This window comes from Amblyomma mixtum, chromosome 5, assembly GCF_055824585.1.
Source record: "Amblyomma mixtum isolate Tamu chromosome 5, ASM5582458v1, whole genome shotgun sequence".
Classification (NCBI taxonomy): domain Eukaryota; kingdom Metazoa; phylum Arthropoda; class Arachnida; order Ixodida; family Ixodidae; genus Amblyomma; species Amblyomma mixtum.
The window spans coordinates 182,135,950-182,161,775 of NC_143016.1; the positions used below are offsets into that span (position 1 = coordinate 182,135,950).

Genomic DNA, 25,826 nt, shown 5'->3' on the forward strand with positions numbered 1-25,826 from the left:
ACTGGGACGGCAGAATGGCGGGATGTGCGTCAATGACGTCTGTAAACGATGTGCGCGGCCTGGTAATAGGAAGACTGGCAAGATGGTGAGAGGGAACCCGGGAAATGTGCCGGAAATGTGCCCTCAGTGCGTCAACTGTTAAGTAGGTAGGGATTGGATGCTCCTGGGCGATAAGTACAGATGCGGCCGTAGAGGCACATTTTGGCAATCCTAGGCAAGTCCGGAGAGCTTGAGCTTGAGCGCTCTGCAGACTTCGTATGTTTGTTTTTCGAATATTTCCAAGTACAGGGAGGCTGTAGCGAAGAAATCCCATGAATAAGGCGTTGTAGAGCTGCATCATCGACCGCACCGACGCTCCCCACGACTTTCCCCCAAGAAAGGCGAGAACGTGAGAAATCGCTGTCAGTCTCTTTTTCATGTATGAGACATGAGGGGTCCATGATAGATTTCGGTCGATGATTACTCCCAGAAACCGATGGCTCTTTACGTAGGGTATTGCTGTGCCGTTTATGCATACGGTATAAGGAGACATGTTCTTTCGTGTAAAGGCAACCAGTGAGCACTTCTCGGTTGAAATCTGTAGGCCTTGCTGGCGAAGGTAGGCAGCAAGAATACTTGACGCCTTTTGAAGTCTCGCTCGAACTTGTGGGCGCGTAACTCCAGATGCCCAGATACAGATGTCATCCGCATATATTGAGAGTTGCGCCGACTGTGGTAGTATATCGACAAGCCCGACAAGTGTAAGGTTGAACAGCGTTGGGCTGAGCACTCCACCCTGCGGGACTCCACGGGAAGTGAAATGAGAAGATGTTGGGCCTTCCTCTGTCTGCACAAAGAGAGATCTGTTGGATAAATAACTACGTATCCAGCAGAATACGCGGCCACCAAGCTCGGCAGTTTCCAGAGCGTCCAAAATAGCCTGGTGGGTTACATTGTCGTATGCGCCCTTTACATCCAGGAACAACGCCGCGGTCAAGCGCTTCAAATGTTTTTGGCGCTGGACGGATGACACTAGGTCGACCACGCTGTCGATTGAAGAGCGTCCACGTCGAAACCCGGACATTATATCCGGATATATGCGGTAGCGCTCCAGGTACCACTCAATGCGTGTAAGTACCATCCTTTCCAGTACTTTGCCAACACAACTAGCCAGCGCAATTGGACGGTATGATGTCAGGTCAAGAGGCGATTTCCCTGGTTTCAGGAGCGGAACTAGACGACTGGACTTCCAATCGTCTGGGACTGTGCCCTCATTCCAAGATTTGTTGTAATGCTCCAGAAGGACACGCCTAGCTTCTTGTCCAAGGTTTCCAAGTGCAGTGTATGGCACACCGTCGGGTCCCGGCGATGATGATCGTCTGCAACAAGCCAGCGCAGAATCAAGTTCCTCCACGGAGAAGGGAAGGTCCATCCGAGAATCCCGAGAAGCAGGAACATCGCTGCAATGCAGCGTCGCAGATGGGGAAGATGGTCCCGCTACCCTAGCGCAGAAATCCTCAGCTACCTCGACCTCGCCACGTTGTTGGAAGAGTGAAAGAGACTTGAAAGGGTGGAGCTGGTGTGGGGATGTTCGAAGGCCACGAACTACATTCCAGATGCGTGACAACGGTTTCCGTGGATCAAGCGTTTCACAGAATGACCTCCAACGTTGTGCCTGTACTGCTTGAATTCTGCGCTGAATTTTCTTTTGCATGCGCCTCGCATCTCTGAGGTCAAGGCTCGACTTTGTGCGTCGGTACCTACGCTCGGCCCTACGCCGCAGTGATCGTAGGCGCTGCAATTCCATATCGAATTCCGTGTACTTTTTAATTGGGGTGAATATCCGTGTCGCGTTCTCCATGGCCTCCTTAACTTTCCCTTCAAAACTTGCGGATGAACCTTCTCTTGATGCATCTTCCATAAGTGCTTGAAACACTGACCAATCGATGCGTCGCATGCGTGTGGCAGAGGTGCATGTGGAAAGGCCAGTAATGGTCAGATATGTAGGGATATGGTCACTGCCGCGGGTTTCAATATCCGAAAACCACCGTACATCGCTGATAAGGCATCGAGAAACGAACGCCAAGTCAAGGCAGCTGCTGTAGGTTGTCCCTCGAATATAAGTTGGGGAGCCGTCATTTAAACACTGAAGATCATGGTCAGAAGCGAAGGACACAAGTTTCCGTCCCCTAATGTTCATTCTAACGCCTCCCCACATGGTGTGGTGAGCGTTAAAGTCACCCATGACGATCCAAGGGCCGGGTGTAAGCGCGATCAGGTCACTCAGTCGTGCGGCGTCAAATCGACTTGATGGAGACAAATACGCACCCACAAGCGTAAACGTGAGATTACGCCTCTTCACTGTTAGACAAACGTACTGGTTGTCGTTATTAGGGCGAACCAAGTTTACGCTGTTTACGCTCGCTGCTGTTCACGTGCGTAGCTCTCGCGTTTCTTTTTTTGCTGAAAGTTGCATTCAGGTTTCTTTTCCGAAAGCAGGCTGGCTCCGCGCTTTATCGTGTATGCTGTTTAAACGCTAAAAGAGAGTTCTGCGCTGCGTAATTATCCTTGTTGGCATAAAACCCGAATGGAAAACAATTCTTAGGCGAGCGAGAACATGTTTAGGCATCTGGATTTTTTACTTCAGATGCTAAAGTTCATCCAGTTTCGAGTGAACTATATTCTGGATCTTATCTGTCCTTTAGTTCCGGCTCATAAATTTTTGTAGGAGTTTCGGATTCTATAAAGAGGACTCTAAACAGGTTCTTTAACTCAGGTCCGGCGGATAAATGTTGCCCCAAAGATGAACGAATGCTGCATTTGTACGGCGTATTTATAATACTGAGTCTGCTCTTAAGTTATCCGGCAAATAGTTCGGGGAAGGCGACTGTGGGAATCGCCGTCTGTCACAGCTCAAGGCGCGCGCTAGAAAGAACAGCGCTCTTTCTTGACTACATTTTTTTGACTCGGTTACGCAGTCAGCTGTTTCTATGCTCTTTGTTTGCGATCAAGCGAAAAAGTGGTTTACAAACGTCGAAAAGCGCCCACGGTCGATCGGTGAAGCGCTCACCATGACGCCTGCAGAAACAGAGTGCGGCTTCGCCGCATAACTTCGGCTTCTTGACAGGCAAGATGGCGGATCTACGCGCTACTCTGCTACCTTTGGTAGCATATACAGTGACTCTACCTTTGGCAGTGACTCTAATCATGAGAGATGCAGGACGCCGCCTCACGAAGAAAGAGGAAAAGTTTCAAAAATTGTCTTCGTCCGCTTTCCGTCGTCAGGCGCCACTAAGATGGTACTTTCCCGCAGTGAAGTAGAGCTGGCGCGAAGGCTAGCCGATGGGGAGGAGTGGGAGAGGAGGAAAGGAGAGGTTGTTAGATGGTCGGATCGGCCGTACTCTGCAGGCATTGTAAAAATAGAGGAGGCGCTGGCATTGCAAAAGAATTTTAAGTTTTTATTCTTCTGGAGAGGTATCAGTTCTGAATCATGGTTCTGAATGCCTTTTTGACGGGAGCCGCTAAGGAGAGACCACCCTGAGTTGTCATAATACCGGGTGGTTGAGAGAAACCTTGAAAAATTCCTGAAAATATTGGGTTGAGTATAGCAAAAAAATATGTGTTGGACTACAGACTCTCTGCCGGCGGGCACATTATGCTGCAAAGCCCCTCTGATTAGCTAGGTAATTAACAAAAACCCGTTAATTAATTTTTTTAGTGATTGTAGCTGGCTAAATCGTACATTGAATCTTTAGTTGGCCCCTCTTTCCTGCACAGCAAATAAGTCTGGAGTTACTGTATTCAGTAAGCTAACTAAATCTGTTGAAGCGGAAAGAATTGACCGGCACTTCCACTCTAACATCTTCAGAGACGATATTTTGCCGAAAATGCCGCAGTGGCGACCACCTGATCCAAAATACTGCATTAGGGTGTAGACTTAAGGAGATTCTTCTTTGCCTTCCTCAGAAAGCAATTCAACAGGAAAATGGCGCAAAAGACGTGGACAAAAGAGACAAACACGACAGGACCAGCGCGAACTTACAACTGAATTTTATTTCGCACCAAACCCGCCTTTATGTAGGCCAACACGCCCTAACATCCGTGTAATCACGCACAGGCAGTAGAAAAGATCACTGTAAGATATCTAACACATGAAGCGCGATAGCAACCACGTAACATACTATCATGGCTAAAAAAACCCAACAAAAAACCCAACAAAAGTATAGCAAACAACACTAAAACGGTCATGGCCAAGCAACTCTTAAACACCAAAAACGATACACTCTCATGACTGATACGAGATGACCAACAAGAAACGTGGAAAAAAGGTGAAGAATGAAGCGTTAAGACCAAAGCAGTGTCAAAGGTAAAAAAAGATTGAAATGGATGAAGAGTGCAAACCTTAAAATTGGCCTACATAAAGGCGGGTTTGGTGCGAAATAAAATTCAGTTGTAAGTTGGCGCTGGTCCTGTCGTGTTTGTCTCTTTTGTCCACGTCTTTTGCGCCATTTTCCTGTTGAATCATGAACCAACTAGCCCAAACTAGAGTTCTTCTTCAGAGAGCAAGGCGGCCCAGCAACACCTAAGGGAGACCCACTGCACTTTTGAGCTCGCATGTCAGCCACCATGTCAATGCACTCCACAGATGATACTTCTGCCGCACTGTGATTTGGAGATCCGGCTGGAGGAATAGACAAAGGCTCTGACTGAGTCTGACATAGTGGACTGGTAGCCACGAGCACAGAAGTTTGGGGAGATGCAACTAAAGCTGAAGAGATTCTGCCACAAAGAGGAGGTATGGAGGCTTGCAACAGAGTAGACATCTGAGATGCCATGACCCGCGAACTGTACGCAGATAGATTCTCTATTACACGATCTATGGCACTCGCCATTGCGTTACTCACCGCCGCGTTCGTGAGCACAAAAGTTAGCTTTGTCATTGTAAACGAGACGAGCAGCAGGGAAGAAAAGCCGTTTTAGTCCATCACGCAGCTGTATTTAAGGACGCGTGCGATAAGCGGTCTGCGCAGGATACATGCGCAGATGTCAGTTTTACAGGCATGTCATTTTGCTCTGTCACATCTTCTTTTCTTTGGAAAGAAAAGAAAGCAAAAACAAAACGAAAACATGGAAGAAAGAAATGAAAGGAAAACTATGAACTTCTACAAACCAGGCTTGCTTTGCTACGTTTTACGTTCTGGTAGTGGATAACGCTGCGGTTCTCGGCGTATGCGATCACTTCTTCGTAGAGCGCCATGAACTGTGCTCATAGGCGGGCTACTTGAAGAGACATGCTCTGGAGGCTCTGCTAGGGATGCAGGGGCATGCACCACGGCTTCTGTGGTCCTCAGATGCTCTCTCGTGCGGCGTAACTGTTCTCCGCTGTCTGTAGCCCCGACGTAGGATCGCGTCAGTCCTGCTGGACCGATCACTGTGGCAGAAGCCCATGTTCTGCTGTGTGTGTCGTACACAGACACCCGGTTGCCACTGTGAAGGTCTGGTAGATTGCGTGTCGTTTTGTTGTAGTAGCAACGCTCTTTGTGCCTTATTTCTTGTAGTCGCTGTCGAACGCCGTCGGCGGGGATCGTCTTCGGCTCCAGGTGACAGTTGAGAACCGGAAGTCGTGTTCTGGTGTGACGTCCCATTAGCCTTTGAGCTGGGGATTGCAGACGTTCGTCCCTCGGAGTGTTCCTCCATTCCAACAACGCACTGTAAAATTCAAGGGAGGAAAACGGGCATTTGTTGAGCAGTTTTTTAGCTTCTTGAATGGCGCGTTCTGCCAACCCGTTGCCCCGAGGGTAGTATGGGCTAGACGTGATGTGGTTGATGTTGAACCGACTCGTAAAAGATTGGAAGTTTGCACTGCTGAAGGGAGGGCCATTATCACTACACAACTTGGCTGGGATGCAATGCGTCGCGAATATTTCTGCACTTGCATCAATTACAGCAGCAGCGGATGTCCGATTAAGATTGCGAATCTCGAAGAAAAACGAGTAAGCGTCTACAAGTATGAGGTACTCATTGCCTTCGTGCTGGAAAATGTCGGCACCGACAATTTGCCATGGCAAATTTGGTAACTTATGGCTAAGCATGAGCAGTTTTGCATTTCTCTTTTTGCACTTGTCACAAATGGTGCATGACTTCGCTACAACAGCAATGTCCGCGTTCATGTTTGGCCTGTACATTATCTGTCTGGCTCTCGCCTTCATTTTATCTTAGCCACAATGTGCAGTGTGCAGCAGGCCAAGAATTTCTCTGCGCATGGCTGGAGGAATGACAAGCTTGTTGCTTCCGAGAAGCAGCCCATGCTCCCCATGCAGCTCGTCGCGGTAGCTCCAGTAGGCCTTTAAGGCATCCGGCAGTTCTTGCTTGCGTTGTGGCCACTCTGTGCTTGCAGAACGGCATAGCTCGGTCATGAGGGCGTCGTTATTGGTCCCACGCTTGAAGTTCAGGAGCTGTTGATCTGAAATAGGTAGCGTAGAAACAACGTTGACCTGAAATTGCTCCGTTTCGTCCACCAGCTCCGTTTTACACGGAAAGCGCGACAGGGCGTCGGCCAAAGCGAGTTCTTTTCCCTGTGTGTAGATCACCCTGATTGGGAATTTTTGAAGCACCAGCCTCATGCGTTGAAAGCGGAGAGGGCAGCCGCAAAGCGGCTTCTTGAAAATTGATTCAAGTGGCTTATTGTCGGATTCTACTGTTATCACTGGTTACCCGAGTATGTAGTCCCTGAACTTCATACAGCCATGAACAATGGCTAGTGCCTCTTTTTCAATTTGTGCGTACCGCTGCTGCACGTCAGTTAAGGAGCGGGACAAATAGGCTATGGGATGGTTGTCTTGTAATATCACGGCATCAAAACCGTACTGGCTCGCGTCCACAGACAACTTTACAGGCATTGATTGGTCAAAGTGAGCCAGGACTGGCGCTGTGACAAGGCAATCTCTCAACCTTTGGAAACTGCTTTCTTGTACTTCTTTCGACGTCCATGCGACGTCTTTTTTTCAGTAGCTCCCGAAGAGGCGCAAATGTAACAGACAGATTCGGGATGGACCGCGATACGAAGTTAATCATAGCAAGAAATACTTGCAGCTGGTTACGGTTCTCTGGTGCTGGCACTTGCATGATGTCTTGCACTCTGTCAGGGTACAAGGAAAGTCCATCTGCGGTGAGGATGTGTCCCATGTAGCGTACTCTAGCCTGCAAAAATTGGCACTTCTTTTTATTGAGCTTTAGGTTGTGTTGTCAGCAGCTTTCAAGCAAAGCGGCGAGGTTCCTCTCGTGTTCCTTCCTTGAGGTCCCCCAGACTAGTATATCATCCATCACGACAGCTACGCCTACCAACCCTCCAACCACCTCGTGCATTGCGCGTTGGAAAACCTCTGGTGCCGATGTGATGCCGAATGACATCCGCAGAAACCTGTACCTTCCGAAGGGAGTGCTCATGGTGCAAACACGCGAACTTTCTTCATCAAGGGTTTTTTGCCAAAACCCTGACGCCGCATCGAGGGTGGAAAAAGATCTGGCACCTTGCAGCCGCGGTAGTACGTCTTCCAAAGTAGGCATGTGGTAGTGTTCTCTGAGAATCGCCTTGTTTAAATCTGAAGGGTCCAAGCTTATGCGCACCTTTCCATTTTTCTGCACTACAACCATATAACTGGACCAAGAGCACGGCTCTGTCACTTTTGCAATGACGCCGTCGTGTTCCATCTCATCTAGTTTCGCTTTCACAGGCTCTTGCAGGGCAACAGCAATTCTTCTTGCTGGTTTTACGGCTGCTCGTGCTTCGGGCTTCAGCTGCAGGCTTTAGGTGATACCCTTAAGTTGTCCTAGGCCTTGAAAGACGTCTTCAAATTCATTTACGAAGTCCCGAGAGTATTCTGCGTCGACCGCATTTATGCGTTGTATCAGGCCCAATCGCTCAGCAGCATCTGCGTTCAACGTAACTGGAACATTTTGAAGAACAACGAAGAATGTTTCTTCTGTATTTTGCGCCTTATTAGAGACGAGAACATTTATCTTCGCGATAGCCTTTTTTTTGTGGCCTAAAAACGCACGTAATGAAGCCGAGCAATTTTGCGCTGGCGCTGTTGCTACCTTCGGAAAATCTTGAGAAAAAAACACAGCGCAGGGACAGGGACACAAGAAAAGAAAACGACGGGACAGGCGCTGCCTGTCTTTTCTTGTGTCCCTGTTCCTGCGCAGTGTTTTTTTCTCAAATGTACCAACTAGCTCAACTCGCCGTTTTTCCGCAAGATCGTTTCTGGCATGACACACCAGTTGGCTCCGGTGTCTATCCTACATTTCACTGCGACACCGGTAAAATTTACCGTTGGTGACCAGTGCTCGTCGCTGGTTACTGCACGAACTTCCAACGTTTGAAGAAAATATTCTTCGTCCTCGGCGATTTCTACTTGCCGTATACGCCGTCCTTCTGGCGGCGCTTTCGAGCGGGATGTGCGGCACACACTCGCAAAATGATTTCGGCCGCTACATTTGTTGCAAAGCCTTCCTAATGCGGGACACCTTCCGGTTTTGTGGTGTTGTAAGCCACATCTTGAACATAAGGTGGTCTTTGCTTTTACCGCGTCTATGCTTCTTTCTGGCGCTGACGATGGGACGGTTGCTGCTTGGATCTGCGCGAACTGCTCTTTACCCTGTTCCTTAGCACGACAGATTTCTACTGTTTTGTTATAGGAAGGATTTTCCGAGATGAGGCTTTGCTGCAGTTCCTTGTCTCTCATACCGAGGTTTATTCAGCTGCGTAGAAGCCTGTCCTCAAGTTCTCCAAATTCGCATGGCCTCGCGATAGTCCTGAGCTCTGTGAGCCAATCGTTGAATGACTCGCCATCCCGCTGGTTCCTGGAACCAAACCGGAACTCGTTGAACGTGAGGTTTGTGGCCGGTTTTTAATACTCTTCAAACTTCAGGATCAAAAACTTCAAATCCTTTTATGCGAAGCATATTGCTAGAGCTACTACTTACGCCGTCGGACCCCTAGCCGTGACACCACGTGACACCGTGACGTCACACCACGTGACATCGGATGAGAGAGCCGGCCTCCACCTCGCGCCGTCGCCGTGGGACCTCTAGCCGTCACGCCACGTGACACCGTGACGTCACACCACGTGACATCGGATGAGAGAGCCGGCCTCCACCTCGCGCCGTCGCCGTGGGACCCCTAGCCGTCACACCCGCGCATTCCCGCGCATTTCGAACGCGCGTTCACACTCGGTGTAGGTGAAACGCTCGCTCCACCGGGCAGGCAGACGCGGCTTCCGTGGCAATCCAGGCGCTCACCCAACGCGCGTCTCGGGGTTAGTCGGCGTTCCGCTCTAGCCATGCCGTTGTCTTCCCCCACGACGAAGGCTTCTAGTGGTTGTATTAAAATGACCAAGTATTCAACCAAGGAAAGCAATGTATTAACAAGCCTAGCCACTAATATGCTTCGCATTTCAGGCTTAGCCAAGCTGAGCCTCAGCAATTTTTTATGCTCCTCTTTTCAATCTTGAAGGTACGGAATGTACGCCTTGTCTCTTCGCCAATAGCCATAAAAAAAGTAGCCACCTGAACATCTTCGGGCTGTTCGTTCAGCTTCGTCGCGGTTGGAAAAAGTTCGAACTCATATTTCCAGACAGTCCAGTTGTCGAAAACGTCGCCTGTAGCGCCTGCAGCGTCGAGAGGCCTTGGCGGAGGGAGCAGCGTCGAACTCATCGTTGTGGCTGTGTTCTGGAAGACCAGCTGTATCGAACTGGGGCCTCAGGGGCACACGCCGGTCATTAACGTGACGACTTGCTTCACATGCTACAGCTCGCTGCACGGCAGAAACGAACTGCCGGAGCCACATCTGACACCATGTAAACGAGACGAGCAGCAGGGAAGAAAAGTCTTTTCATTCCATCACGCAGCTGTATTTAAGGACGCGTGCGATAAGCGGTCTGCGCAGGATACATGTGCAGTTGTCAGTTTTACAGGCATGACATTTTGCTATGTCACAGTCATCTTCGTCTTCCCTCTGCTTTTCCTCCTTCGTCAGTGCTGGCCGCTGGGGCATCAAACCCCAACTGTCTGTCTTCCACTATTTTTTCCCGCTTGCTAAATATCTGTTCCTCAATGTCGCGGGGTTTCAAGCACTCGATAAGCTATGAAACGTAGCTTGCGGCAGTCCGTAGTGTGACGAGCGTCGCTCTTAGAGAGGACAAACTTAGATGAGTGTAATTTTAGCCTATCGTGCTGCATTCTATCTCGCGGCGATACCGCGGGCTGCAGGAGCGGCCGTCCCTTGCCTCTCGTGGTGCAAGCGCACTCGCCGCGGAAAAAAATTGCGGCAGCCAAGTTCCCTGTCTACCGAGCCCTGCACTGCAGGACCAGATCAGTAGGCCTGTCATTCTGCTGTCGGCTGCGAAAATGTTGGTGACCCGCGTCCTCTGGGTCCTCTGCGCGCTCATCGTACAGACAACTTGGGCCCAGGCAAATGAGTATGTATACCGTCACATATTAGGAGTGTATGCATTCCAAAAGAATTTTAAATTTTTATCCTTGTGCGGAGATATCAGTTATGAGTCATGGTATTGCCTTTTTATCGAGAGCCGCTAAGGAGAGCCCACCCTGAGTAATCATAATACCGGATGTTTCAGAGAAACCTTCAAAAATCCTACAAATATTGTGTTCAATATAGCAAAAAATAAGTGTAGGATTGCACTCTCTGTTTCGGCGGACAGATTGTGCTGCAAAACCCCTCTAATTATCCAGGTAATTAACAAACACCAATTAACTAACGTTTTAGTTATCGGAGATCGGTGGTCAGTCCCAATTTGGAGATTGATGCCATGACCAAGACGATGTCATATTGGTGTTTGAAACGAAGAAAAACTCAATGTATAGAGTCCTGCAGCACGAAGAAATTCGACGTTTTTTAACGCACGCGACAGAAACTGAGCGCACGAGGAGCGCCTGAAGTACGGCGTAAGCCACGCGTCCGCTGGTGACGTGTGGTAAAGAATGCAGCGCCCAATTCGAAACGCGTGTGCTTATTTTCCTCTCTAGAGAACTTCGGCGAGCAGCTTAGACCGCGGGCGGCGTTATCGACTACTTCGTCGCTTGGAGTAAGAAAAATTAGTCATGGACTGCTACGCGGCCGTCGGTTTTGGGAACATTGATGAGCGCACCTGGCGCTCTGTCCTTCTGGTTAAATCTGGAAAGAGTTTTTGTAATCTCTTTTTTTATTTTTGTCCTTAGCTTCATGAAATGCATAAAGGTGCTTTTCTCTGGCAGTGTCCATATTACTGTCTAATGTTAGATAGCGCCGGTATATTAACATGCATTTTTATTTGTGTCAATCGTCTATTTCTTTTATGCCGTATTGGCTTGACTGCTACAATAAATGAGAAGGACTTCGTAGCTGAAAAGATTCTAACTGAAAGCATTGCAGTTTCAGGACTAAGGTGCTCCGTACCGGCTGGCTCAATGCGGTTGCCGTGTGCTGGATCAGACACGTCCGTTGCTGTATGAAGTGCTGGTATTTAATTAGAAAGTCTTGTCCGCAGATGTTTAGCACTTTCTAGTTGTATAACAGTAAGGAATGAATAAAATTTGTAACTTTTATGGATTTAGTTGGCTGCAGCCCCACTCGGACACTCCAGGAAAGAACTAGTTTATGGATGAAAAGAAGCCGTTTTCACATCACGTGTTCTAAATGTTTTCCCTCCATTTCGATGCACAGTAGAATGCAATCTTTGATGGAATTCACAGTAGAAATGAGCATCTCAGGGGGAATATTTTCAAATGATATCTTGATACGCTCCTTCACGTCTTCGGGGTTCGCTGGCTTCGTATTTAAAACTTCGTTCTTAACGTAGCTCCAGATGAAAGTACCCAATGGTGACCAATCAGGCAATCTTGATGGCCACGTTGTTGTTTTCTCCCCGCCCAAGCCATTCATTGGGAAAGGTGCTCTCCAGGAATTGCACCACGGAACGAAAAAAATGTGGCGGGGTTCCGTCATGCTGAAACATTTTTTTCCAACCGGCCTGTGGTAGCTGTGAGACAAATTCAGAGACGGCGCCTTTTAGGACGCAGTCTGTGTACTTTTTCCCAGTGAGGTTTCCGTCGATGAAGTAAGGACCGACAATACGGCCGTCATAAATGCCACACCAAACGTTTTCTGACCATCTTTCTTGGTGCTTGTGCCAGTGTAGCCAATGTGAGCTCTGGTCGCTACAGTAATGCGCGTTGTGGAAATTGAAATTGATGTTCCTGCAAAATTCCTCGTCTTCATCACATTTAATAAGGCACCAGTTGCAAAAATCAAGCCATTTCTGAAAGACATTTGGTGTCAATTCCTGGTGAAGACACTCATGATAGGGCTTGTAGCTGTGTCTTGATAGTGACCTCCAAATTGATACCGGGCTGGCTCCGTACTCGTAGTCGATTTCCCTGACACTTGCTTCTGTCCTGACAGAAACGTACGCGGGGACATCAATAACAAAATCGTCAGCTGCGCTCCCTGGTCTCTCCCTTCTGAGAACATGAACTGATCAAGTAAACTTAAATGGATTAAATATCGATTCGAACGTGGGACGAAACGACACACGATGACCAGGATGTTGGGCAGCATACAGTGTAGACGCCAGCTCCGTGACCATTTTCACGCTTACATGAGCGATCACCTTCTCGGCAGTGTAGTAACGGGGTTGCGCTGGGGCGGTCATTCCCACAATTCACAGAATCCTGTGTGACGTTTTAATCCCAGGCTGCACTTCCAAACATTCGAGTGGTTTGAAACACTGGAACTGCAATGGCCTTGTAACTCGCGCACCTTCAGGGCAAGCACCTGAGATCCGACAGACTGCGCTCTATTAGGAAAATGAAGCTAACACACGCTACCACAACCACAAGAACTGCCCGATAGCACAGCCACTGCCGCACAAGCTCTCGTTGCGACGCTGACAAAGCTTTTCTTTTTCGGACGTGGTTCCTGATGCCCAGCGTTATACGAAGACAGATGATCAACCTAGTTATCAAATTAATTCATGATGGCGCACAAAAAGGAGCCCGTCGGGCAGCCATAGCAGAAGTGGCGTGAACGCACGCGCACACATAAAAAAAAAAACGCTGCAGATGCGTTTTTTGAGAGCGATGAGGGCTCTCAAAATCGACGTTCCCGTAACTGACCGTGACTATAATTTTCCTTACTCCGAGAGACGAAGCAGTCGATAACGCCGGTCGCGGTCTAAACTAAGTGCCGAAGTTCTCTAGCGAGGAAAGTTAGCACACGCGCTTCGAATTGGGTGCTGCATTCATTAGGACACATCACCAGCGGACGCGTCGCTTACGCCATACTTCCGGCGTTCCTCGAGCACTCAGTTTCGTTTGTGTGAGGGAAAAAGCGTCGGATTAATTCGCGCTGCAGGGCTATAGAAACTGTGTTTTCCTTCGTTTCAAAAACTGATATGACGTCGTCTTGTTTACGGCATCAGATCTCCAGTTGGGACTAACCACCCGGCTACGGTAATTAAAAAGTTAATTAGTGAGATTTTGTTAACTACCTGGATAATTAGAGGCGTATAACTGAACCCCTTTGTAGTTGTAGTGGTAGAAACCCACAAGCCAAGGAAAGTCAAGTGCCAAAAGATACGAAAGAAAAAAGTAGAAAGAAGAAAAGAAGCGGGAGAAAAAGGCGGGACTCCGCTATGGGAAAAGAAATGCAAAGAAGAGAAACAAGAGGAGAAAAAAAGCGTAAGGAAAGAATGAACAGAAGAAAAAACGAAGAATTAGAAGAGAGGAAAGAGGGAAAGGGGAAGAAAACAAAAGGCGCAAAAAAATTGCTAGAAAATGGAGTCACACGACGGCTTTGGCCGAATTCTTAACTAAGCCACAGCCCATCTTAGCCCGATTTTTCAGAAACAACTTTCATTCTCACAGTCGCAGTAGTTTTAGAGTCCTGTCCTAGAAGAAAAAGGTAAACGACAGCTACCACAACCGGTACTAGTCGCCCGGCAACAGCGCGTGCCACTGCACTCGACGAGTCTTCACACGCAAGTCTCTGCGGCGGTGTTGAGTACAGTTATAAATGAAGTGGGCGCAAAACTTAGGCAAGTACCGAGAAGAAACACATACGGCATCTGACATGCACTTCATTTATTTCACGCAAAACCATCTTGATCGACAGCACGCTCTTCTGTTCTGTACAGTACTGCCCGATGGCAACGCATTGTGTCCTGCTTCCGAAACGGTAATGCCTGAATATTGATTCACCTTTTGCTCGACCTGTATTGCTGCTGGGAGCATTGCTGAGATTCCTCTCGAGAAGCTTAACACCTTCATCAGTACCCCGGCACTTTGCGTTGGAGGCCAAGCGGCGTCTCTTCACTGCACGAACAAGAAAGCAAGCACAAACCGCCAAGAATGCGTCTTTTCATTTCTTAACGTCTTCGCTTCTCCAAAATGCAGTCTGTTCATTCCTTTACGTGCGCGCTGCCTCGCGCCAGAGGGAGTCAAAAATTGAACCACGAACAGTAGAGGAAACCCCATTTCTTCCTGTATTGGACATATTGCGTAGGAGTAGGCCTTATAGTGCTACAAGATGTTAGCCGAGGAAAAGAGTTACTGAACAGAAGGTACAGGCAAATAGTTATTGTGACTGTGCTCCTCGCCCCGAATTTCGTCCACCCCATTTCCATCATCCGTCCTTCTCAGCGCAGTGCAGCCATACATAACACCTCTCTGGCTAACATCCCTGCCTTCCTTCTACCCTTTTATCTCTCTTTATCATTGATGGTACCTGTACGAATGATTTCGCTCTAAATGCCTTATTCTTCGAGTGATTCAGTGTGTCCACATTTTGTTTCACCATCACCAGCCTCACTACTCCCACTGCATGCCAAAGGCCTTTCGATGTTTCTCCAGTTAGACCTGTTTTTTGCTAGGTGCGGCCACTGTATCCCGCAAACTTTATGATCTCATCCGCCCACCTAACTTTCGGCAGCCCTCTTATACGCTTGCCTTCTATTGGAATACACTCCGTTACCCTTAATGACAAGCGGTTACCTTGCCTTCGCATTATATGCCCTCCCCAAGCCCATTTCTTCCTCTTGATTTCGACCAGGATGTCATTATCCCGCGCTCGTGTCCTCGCCACACTGCCTGCTGCCGGTCCCTACACGTTACACCTACCATTTTTCTTTTCATAGCTCGCTGCGTTGCCCTTAACTTAAGCTGAACACTTTTCGTTAGCCTTCACATTTCCGCCCCTTAGGTGAGTACCCGTAAGATACAGCTGTTGCATGCTTTTCTCTTGAGGGATATTGGTAAACTGCCATTCATGATCTGGGCGAACCTGCCACATGCGGCGCTCCGCCCCATTCTTGTTGTAGTTATTACCCTCCCATGATCCGTATCAGCGGTCACTAGCTGTTGTAATTACATGTAGTCTCTTACCATTTCCAGCCCCTCGCTAGCATGAAATTGTAAACTGCTGCTTCCTTGCGAGATTTTTGAACATTTTCCTTTGGTTTTTGCATGTTAATTTTAAGACTACCGTTCTGCTCAGCCTGTCTAACTCATTGATCATAGTTTGCCGCTGATGTCCTGAGCGACTTAACAAGGCAATGTGATCAACGAATCGCGGATTACTTAGGTGTTCATTAACTCTTATCCCCAACTGTACCTAGTCTAGGCCTCGGAATACCTCCTGTAAACAGGCGGTGAATAGCATTGGTGAGATCATGTCGCCGTGCCCGACACCATATTTTATTAGAATTTTGTTTATTTTAAGCAATTTCTGCTTTCTAACCCATTCGACTGCAAAGAAAAAGCATGAATTTACCGTGCTTGCAACTGGCCCCCGTGTTTGCGCTAGGAATGATCGCTTCCAGATGTGGTAGTGTTGCTGTATTAAGGAACATGATGCTAATAAACACGACATTTTCTGTGCGCCTCAAAGTCGCTAAATGAACGTAAACTATTTGCAACTTGTGTCGTTATGTTCAGTGAGTAAAACACACTCCATTATACGAACAAAACACGCGTGTGTCGACTGCGGAAAAACTGCCTGCTGCCAGTTGTGCTCAATTTCAATACAAAAAACTAAGAAAATTGAAATTTTGAAAGAAAGAAAATTGAAATTTTGAAAAACTGAAATTGGAAAATTGAGAAGATAGCGATATCTGAAAGTTCGAAACGCTGCCAAACTCATGTCACCTTTGTCTGATTAAAAACTATGCGATTTTGAGTAGGACCGATGCCTACAATGGTGGCGTGGGAAATAGCAGGCTAATCTTTTGATCGCTTTCTCTGCACTTCCTCCGGTGTGATGCCTGGCACATACTCGTCAGAAACGAAAAGGGCCGGGGAATTCCGTGTGAAATTTCGTAGGTAATCCCGGTGTACTGGAGGGGACCTAGAGCCAAACTTGCGATGTAGGGCAAAAACGAGCCACGTCTGATCTTTATTGTGTCGATGCTTTTGCCGGCCTTGCATTGCTGCGGTGAAAGCACAGGCCAGCTGCCGACATTCCTCGGCATTATTCACCACTTCCGAAAGAGGCTGGCGCTCGGAATCGTCGAGAGTGTAAGGTAAAATTATGTCTATTGTGAAGGAGGGCTCACGCCCATACAGAAGGAAGAACGGGAAAAAATCTTTTGGTTGACTGAGCCGCGGTGTTGTAGGCGTATGTCACAAAAGGAAGGACAGCGTCCAAGTTTGTCTGATCCGGTTTGACGTCCTATCAGCGTCAAATGAAATGCAAACCGCGGAAAGCTTGCCCAAAGGTCCCACTGACGGATCAGCCTGTCCACAGGAAACACAGGCGCTCCCATCCGGTTTGCGATACTTTTGCTTCGGTTTTCTTTGACGTTCGCCCACGCGGCCCAGAGCCGCTTCCGCCAGCGGAACCGCGCTGCGCAAGTTTCTAAACGTAGAAAGAATGATTGCGGCGCTCGAGTGGCGAAAGGTGAAAAAGAACGTCAAAGAAAACAAGCCGGATGGGCACGCCTTTGTTTCCTGTCGACAGGCTCATGCGTAAGTGGGATCTTTGACCAGGATTTCAGCGGCTCGCATTTCATTTCACACTGATAGTACGTGGTGAGTATGGTTCCGAGAGTGCGATTAAAGCGCTGGGTCAGCCCGTGAGTTGAGAAGTGGTAGGCAGAGGCAGCCCGATGAACGATGCGACGTTCCACAATTAGTGCTTCAAGGACGTAGGAAAGAAATACTCGTCCTCTGTCACTGAGCAGCTCCCGTGGTTCACTGTGGCGAAGAACATAATTTTTGAGGAGCAAGAGCGCAACATCGCGGGTGGTAGCCGCGGGAAGAGTGGTCGTCTCAGCATACCCAAGATTAAAATACCCCCCCCCCCCCCCCCCCCCCAGAACAAGGCAATCGTCGTTGATAGTTTCAAGAAAATTAGATGAAGAAAGCAGCGGCTGCAACGAACGACCAGGAGGCCTATAAAATGACCGAAAAACCATTGTTTTTCCATTCGCCAACCGTATTCTACAAAATATCAATTCAGTTTTATTATCAAACAATTACAGCTGAACGCATGGGATACTGTCGTGAGCATGTGTAATCACCCCTCCGCCATGTGCACAGCGGTCTCTACGAAAACATTGGTATGTGGTGGGAAATACCTCAGTACTGAGGACGGTCGAGTCAAGCCAAGATTGTGTGCCTAGGATAATCGTCGCTTGAACGGTATCAAGACGAAAATGAAAGTCATCCACTTTATTTTTTATACTGCGGCAGTTGATCAACAAAACGCTGACGGGGCAAGTCACGGCATGCGCTATATTTCGTCACATCTCCCGCACAGCTTCGGCTTCACTATCCCATTGAAAGCGCCTGCTGGCTGTGTGAAGCGTATCGTATTTCAGGACCGTTTTCACTCCGCCTTCCTTATTTTGCTTGGAGTAAAGCCATAGTTTCTTTCGCATATCTGGGACAGTACGAGAAAAGTCTTCGGATACTACAACGCTCTATCCCTTCAGCTTGTACATTCATGGACAAAATATTTGCAAGATGCCGGAGCGGCGTTTTGAAGCTGCCTCTGCGCAACTAGGCGGCGCAGTGGCCGCGTCCAGGTTGCGCTGGCCGATGACTAGGCGCATGCGCGTCCTATATTCTTCCGCTTGCCTGTCTGATAGCTCATTTCAAGTGAGCAGCAGCGTTTATTGAGCTTGGCCGCGTATGGTCACTTTTCGCTGCTCACGCTCGTCAGCAGCCTTATGGCCGCCTTACTCGGCGCGCGTCCCGGCGACTGTGGTGACAGTGCGCATTCACGGCGGCCGTCGCATTTATGGCGTGTTTTTTTAGGAGAGAAATGAAGCACTGTGTACTTTTGTTCCTTTCGCTAATCATTCTACAATTCCTAGAAATTCTACAAAGAGATGCTGCGGCGTTTCGCAAGCGTGACTGCTGTTGAAGACGGCTTCTCCGAAAGTGGCTTCCGCGATGGACACCTGGATTGCTTTCTTGTTTTATGTCCACATTTTTCTTTAGTAGCAATAAATTGGTTTCCTAACAGTACTGTCGTTTCTTTACACTTTCATGATAGTCACGAAGTGGTTGCGTTGCGCAGTAAAGCTCGCCGTTGATGGACATGGACAGAATCTCTTCCTCAAGAAGCGTTTTTGATACAGCGGGCTGTTTGCAAAATCCCGGCCTCGTTTGCAGGCAAGTAGTTCGCAGATGCATCGTTTAACGGAAGTCCATGAGGGAGAACTGTCTTGAAAATGATCGTCGGAAATACCTGCGTGAGCAGTAGGAAGCTTGTAAGGTTCACTGCCATCTCACCGGCTCCGCGCTCTTTCAATGTGTTGCGCTAATCTTGCAATGGATTTCACGTTTACAACTACTCTCGACGACGAGGTGGACTACATATTTATTTTTCATTTTTGGTGACAACTGTTTCGTTGTTCTACAGAGAGTGCGCTGATTGTGAGCAGCGCAAATGATGCCTCATTCCAGATGATATGAGGCTTGTTTGCTGTTTACGACTCAAAAGCAAGCAATAACAAGAACGAGACTCAGAAAGGGGCCATCACAAATGCTGACTATCTACGACCCTCAAACGGAGTCAAAACCACGCTTCAATGTTAAATCAGTCATGTCACTTTCGCCAAAGGGTGACACCCATATGTGGGAACTGACAGCTCACAGAAAAGCATAATCAGTGACCGTCAACTAACATAATAAATGCCTATCTGTTCCTTCAAAATCCAGCAGTAATACTGCTCTAAAAAGCAATGTTCTTTCATTATAACTGGGATAGACAACTTGCTTACATACTGGTACAGCTGGCCAAATCTTTAGCTGGCGTGCGCAACGGCCGCTTTTTCTGCGTTCCTGCGCTTTATGACGAAGCAAACTTGCGGAAAGCTCAATAGTACGCACATGCTTACCAAGCCTGTGCTTAGGTTTGATATTTTCGCAAGTTTACTCCGTTATAAGCTGCAGTAGCACGGAAAACGCGGCCGTCGGGTACGCCAGCTAAAGATTTGGCGGGCGGTGCATATAGATTGTCGATGTCCACTTCCTCAACCGCAGCGTCAAACCATTATTTGACAGTGCGTGCATGAAGGAGTAAAACACAATTCCTGCATGATGGTCGTGCTGCTAACCACGTTGTAATTGTGCTCTTAAAATCAGTCGTTATCTCAGCCGCTAGTCTGGCCCTCAAATTCACTACAGCCGCACAAGGGGACTGCGCAGGAAACCTACTGCGAACGGTAAATTGGTTCTTGTTTTCGAGGCAACTATCAGGTCGTTACATGTTGTTTATGAGCAGCCTGTTGACCTTTTTCTATGGTATTAGGAGTTTACGCAAATGGCACTAGTGAGCATATTTCATTGTCAACATCAGCTGGTAAAAGCTCCGTGAGGATACCGCTGAAGAGACACGCCGGGTCACTTTTCTTTTTCATTCCGCGCTGACGTTGTCCGCAGTGAGTGCATGGTCGCCGGTCCCAATGCGCTGCGGCTGGGATCCAAGGAGACTTTGGAGGTCATGGTGAGCGGCCACAAACAGAAAGTGCCCATCTCTCTTGAGAGGCACCGACCGGGAAGCGGCGTCTTCTTCGAGACGACACTTGACGTGGCTCCAGGTGGGTGGAAGCAGCAAGTTGACCTCGTTGTACACAGAGGAAAAAGCGGTTGCTCTTACGCCTCTGATTGAGCAAGACACACTCAAGTGATTCTCAAGTGCTTTAAAATGGAGCAAAAACAGAAATATTGCGCCTTTAAACACTGATTACCGTGGCGATCATAACATTGCACTATCTTATCAATCAATCGATCACTCACTCACTCACTCACTCACTCAATCAATCAATCAATCAATCAATCAATCAATCAATCAATCAATCAATCAATCAATCAATCAATCAATCAATCAATCAATCAATCAATCTATCAATCATTCCACGAGTCAATTAGCCAACCAATCAGCATTTTCCTTCAGGTAAATTATTCAAGATTTGCGAGAGTGCATTCTTAACTCCCATCACCCGAGAAGAAGTTATTGAGACGGTCCAGTCAGTAAAAAATAGTAGCAGCTGTGACGTAGATGGCCTTTAGACTCAGCCAGTGAAGCATGTATTAGACATAATCGCGTCACACTTAGAATACATTATCAATCTAATTTTCTCGTCAGGCATCTTCCCAAAGGGGCTGCAAACCGCTAAAGTGTCTCTAATATTCAAGGGTGGAGACAAAAATAATTTTGGAAATTACAGGCCGATATCTATACTTCCATTCTTTTCGAAATGTATAGAGAAATTAATACATGATCGGATGACTGGTTTTATTAACAAACATGATCTCATAACAGCCTTTCAGTGTGGTTTTAGGAAAGAGAAATCTACTGAATCAGCCCTCCTAGCTCAAAAAGAAATAATTTTGGATTCATTTGACGAACAGTTATATACTGTAGGCGTCTGTATTGACTTTTCAAAAGCCTTCGATCAATTAAGCCACGCTACGCTACTTTCAAAACTTTAATATTACGGATTCCGCGACGTTTTCTCGCAACTACTTCAAACGTATCTTAACCACCGCCAGCAACAGGTAACCATCAATGGCTATACTTCAAACCTAAAACCTGTTTGCGCAGGCGTCCCGCAAGGCAGTATACTGGGACCTTTACTATTTAACCTGTACTCCAATGATATAATTAACATTGACAAAACTGCCACATATATTATTTATGCAGACGACGCGAGCATTTTTTTTACTGGATCCACAGTACCTGAACTACAAGAAAGGGCTAACAAGATGCCTGATGAACGACTCACTTGGAGCACATCTTCTTCTTTGAAAATTAATGCGACAAAAACGAAGGCTATTATATTCCGCTCTAAAAACAAACCTCTTGATTTTAATCCTGTTCCAACACTCGATTCCAACACATTACAAATTGTCTCTTCCATAAAAAATCTGGATGTTATATTTCATAAGAACATGCTCTGGAATAATCATATCAATCATCTCATTGGTAAACTCTCTAGAGTAGTAGGCATCGTCTCCAGGGTTCGCTTCTTATTGCCTCAGTGCTTAAGGTGCTACTATATAATTCATTGTTTTACTCCAATCTAATATACTGGCATTTGGTATGGGGCACGACAACGTTCTCAAACATAATAAAATTGAAAAATCTGCAAAAAAAAAGTTCTTCGCTACTGCCAACGTAGCTTACGATGCCCACACGGCTCCGCTTTTTTCCTCACTAAGAATAACACCTGTCAATCAACTTTACAACACGGTATTAATTTGTGGTTATAAAACACATCGAAAAAACAAGAAACCATTTTTAGACATTCTAGCTCGCTTAACCCCCAAAGACAAACCGTACACTACGCGAGCTAATGATGAAGGTACATGCCTCGCTCCCGTACTAATTATGGTTGCCAAATGCTTCGAGTTCTGGTTCCCCAAATGCTTAATAGCACATATAACTCCTGTGGTGCTTAAATGATCGTCTTAACGGATTTGAATGGAAGCTGTTGCTGTTTTTGTGTTGTTGTTCTGGCCATTAAAAAGCTTGTATAGTGGTCCTATGCAAGTATTAACCTTTGCTGCACGCAGATTCCACACGATGTTTTTTACTGTTTATTTGTAACTCACCCCACTGATGTACCCACCTCTGCCCTGTACAGGGGGGCACATTCCCCGTCAAGCCTCTTTTTGGCTTTTTGTATGTGCCCACCCAAAATCACGATGTTAAAATAAAGCTTGATTTGATTTGACCTAATGGAACAGTGCCGTCCGCTGCCTCCGAGGCGTACTCTACGAAAGGGACTGATAGTAGCTGGCCTGTTTTGACAGACCGCTGTACTCAAGTAACATTGGCATGGTTTTTCACAGTATATAAGAGCAAGTAGTGCAATGCGGATAGAAGAAGCTCAGATGCTGCGCAGGGGAGAGCTATTGGTCTGTAACTCAGTGTTAACGTTTGCGCCGTTTAGCTGAGTAAGCGTACTAAGTGAGCCACAGGTAATTACAGCAGCAATGTTACCAGAACCTTAGCTTCACTTAGTTCTTCAGCCTGTAGATATGCTCAAGAAGACTGCTGTGTATCGCAGGCACTGTGGAGATCGCGGAAGTGTCGGTCGGGTCCGCGGATTTACCCTTGTGGCAACTGTCACAAGAAGACGTGATGGTGAACCTGAAAGTGGCTTGTGGAGGGCTGTGGACGCGTGAGGTGCTACTGCCGGTCAGTGCAGCTTCGGCCGACCTCCACTTCCTGCAGACCGACAAACCAATTTACCACCCGGGCTCAAATGGTAAGTCTAAGCTCAGAGCCCATGGTCGTTTAAGACCCGCCTGTTACAGAAGTGTTCAACTGCAAGTCAGAACACGTTCGACAGAGATTTTCAGAAGCTAAATAATGGTAATTGAAGTTATCGCCCATTTCGCCCTCTCTGGTACAAAGAAACAAATATTATTGTTTTCTTTAAACCAAACAGAGGTAGAGGGAAATTTTTAGACTTAATTCATCTATAAAAGCATTGCTTGATAGATTTGAGTACTTTAGAAGTAACTGAGAGCTTTGCCAAAGGACAGATTTAGTCGTAAACAACTGTAAAATCGCTCATTCCACCTTCTGTATATGCAGGCAGACAAGCCATATGGTATATTTTTTAAACGAATGCATGCCACAGATCACTCTGATTCATTGCTCTCAGATTTGTTTTCCTGTGTAGCGCTTTCACCGTGTTTTGTATTCTTTACAAACAAAAGCGGCGATGATATCATTACATTTTGGCAGGCGAAAGTTATCTACGACGATTCAAAACCCATAGATAACTTATAAATATATTTGAAATAGCCAGGCGTATTTACGACATTTGGCATGCCAAGTACATAAATCACCATGGGCGGAAACTCCACGTGTCAAATGAAAGTGGACGTGGGAAGCTAGAAGAATTTAATTATTAAAGGGAAAATAATGTCCATGCTGGCGTTCCTGGTCTGCCTCTGATGATTGTAATTTGCAAGTGAGTACTGCCAAAATGACACGTAAAACACTCTCCTTTTCTTATATTACTATTTTATCAACCTCTGACAGCGCGTGCCCTGGCAGTAGTATTGATGCTACTTTTCTGCAGCAACGCTCAGCACCTTTTCAAATCGTTTGGAAGCAGCGCAACCACTTCAGAGTCGCGCTACATGTTCACTGGTTGCATAATCGTCTACACCCATGTCAGGACTGCCAGAACGGCTCATCCTTTAGTTCGTTTATGACAATCACTGTTTCGTGTCTGGTCCGATAAGCCTTTGAAGGGCAATGCTAAACGCGACCAGTAGGAATGTGCGCATGGTCTTGTTTCAAGCCCTAGTCCACTTAAAGTGGCGGAAGCGTACTCATCGGTGCGCCTTTAAAAGCTCTGGAGAGGAGTATGAAGGATTCTACATTGCAAGCAGGTTCTTAACGATGCTGTCAGATACCATCTTTCTTGAGCGTATAGTATTACTTCCCACGTGAATTCGGGTGAGCGACTCAGAATGGTCAGCAGTTACGGCCTCACAAAGTGACGCAATCGCAGCTGTAAAGAAGTGAGAAGCCTGACCCGCAGTAGCTGAATCACAAGAAGTACCGGTGTAGCTGTTCACATGGATGCCGATTTGGACTTTTCTATTCTTTTCTCTTCGATGCAGTAAGCATCCGGATGATTGCCCTGAATGCATCCTTGGCACCATCCTCTTCACCGTTCAGGCTTGAAGTAAAGGTGCGTATTATTGTTGCTCTTCCATCCCTTTAATAGTCTAGTCTACTTTTGGGGTGCACAGAGTGTCGGTGAGCACGTGGAAGGTGTTGCGGGAATGCGTGCAGAAAACTAACCTTGCCTGTTGCCACGCTTCCGCCAGAATCTCTATACGTCTTAATGAAGTGCGAGCGACAAGTATACACATGTGCTGGCGATAAAAAACGAAATGTGATGGGCACAGCGCCTACGCGCTCCGCTGTTTGCATTTCTTTTTATCGTGACAGTGCTGCATCACTTTGTGATGTGACAAGTTTAAACAACGGGCAAGTTGTCATTAAATGTAAGCGCATGGTGAACGCTTCCATATTTTCACGATTAATTCTGTAATCAAATTTAACTTTGGAATGACTGCGTTGCAGTTCGTCAGTCCGGTGCTCTACCAACAGAGCTACAGCGATGGTTGTCCAATGGTCTGCTTTCGAGGGCATTTATGTGCAGCGTAAGCTAACCTTGAGAGTGTTCATCAGCGCCACCATCGTCCACAGCGGCGGACATAGTACGTCCTGTATTAATGCGACTGCCACGTAGGAACGTGGTCGAACGGTGAGAGCGGAAGCTGTGCGAGAACCCTCATACGCTTCCTGTGGCGTCAAAGATGCCAGGTTCGATACCCTCGTTAAAGTATTAAGCACACAAGTGCAAGGAAGAGAGGCGCTCGTTATAACATACTTGACGACAGTCTGTAGCCACCGAAACCGAGGAGCATAGGGGTATTTATTTTTTTTTAATTTGTAGTTTTTCATCAATGGGAAATTAATAAAAGCAGAAGGAAAAAGAACCTTATGCCGCCGGTTGGATTCGAACCCTTGGTAGAGCACCGCTACAGCATCAAACGCAAGATTCTGAGATGGTCGGTTTGGAACCCACCGGTGGCATGTGGTTATTTTTTCTTATGCTTTTATTATTCCCCGATTGATGAAAAACTACAAATAAAAAAGACACCCCTTTGCTCTCTGGTTTTGGTGGTTGTTGGCTTCCATCATGTATGCCCTAACGAGCATCTATCTTCCATTGGCTTGTGGGATGCCTGATCGCGAAGTGTCTCGAAAAATTCATCCGAAGAAACTACAAACCCAAAAAACTCTCCGCCTGGACCTACTTTTTGAAGTTTCAAAGAAAGAGCACACTTAGACCCTCCCCAAACAGCAGCACTTAACCGATCTACACGGACCATAACTCCACACCGCAGTACAAGCACCATCTACTGTGTGATATCTGAGCGTGACCTGATCCGGAAAACCGAGTTAAACCTCCTCGAAGTCTTCTTGACCAAGGTGTAATCGCCATTCAACTAATCACAATAAGGTGAAACTGTGAGCGAAGATATAACGACGCCACACATTATCCTCACGTTTAACCGGACACAACTCCCAGAATCGGCAAACGCGGAATTCATTATTGTAAAGTCTGGCCGTATCTTTCGAACACATGCAGATGATGTCTCAAGTGTGAAACGTACGGGCGCGGCTCAACTACCTATCGCTGGTGTTAAGCTAGACGCCTACGGCGCCAGTAGCTTCTTTCCCCCTCTCGCCGATTGCTACCGTGTCCGTCGGATGTCTGGACGGGTCGAGAATGGAGACA

General features: G+C 47.2%; 1 protein-coding gene across 1 annotated transcript in view; it reads left to right on the forward strand.

Annotated features, from left to right (window-relative positions):
• Nucleotides 1-10,367: 10,367 nt before the first annotated feature.
• LOC149345005 (complement C3-like) overlaps nucleotides 10,368-25,826 on the forward strand; it is a 189,155-nt gene continuing 173,696 nt past the window's right edge. Inside the window, exons 1-4 of the mRNA XM_089547344.1 lie at nucleotides 10,368-10,457; nucleotides 19,924-20,081; nucleotides 22,557-22,757; nucleotides 24,133-24,203. Of these exons, the coding sequence (XP_089403470.1) occupies nucleotides 10,387-10,457; nucleotides 19,924-20,081; nucleotides 22,557-22,757; nucleotides 24,133-24,203 (501 nt within the window). The 5' untranslated portion in view covers nucleotides 10,368-10,386. The remainder of the gene's footprint in view (nucleotides 10,458-19,923; nucleotides 20,082-22,556; nucleotides 22,758-24,132; nucleotides 24,204-25,826) is intronic.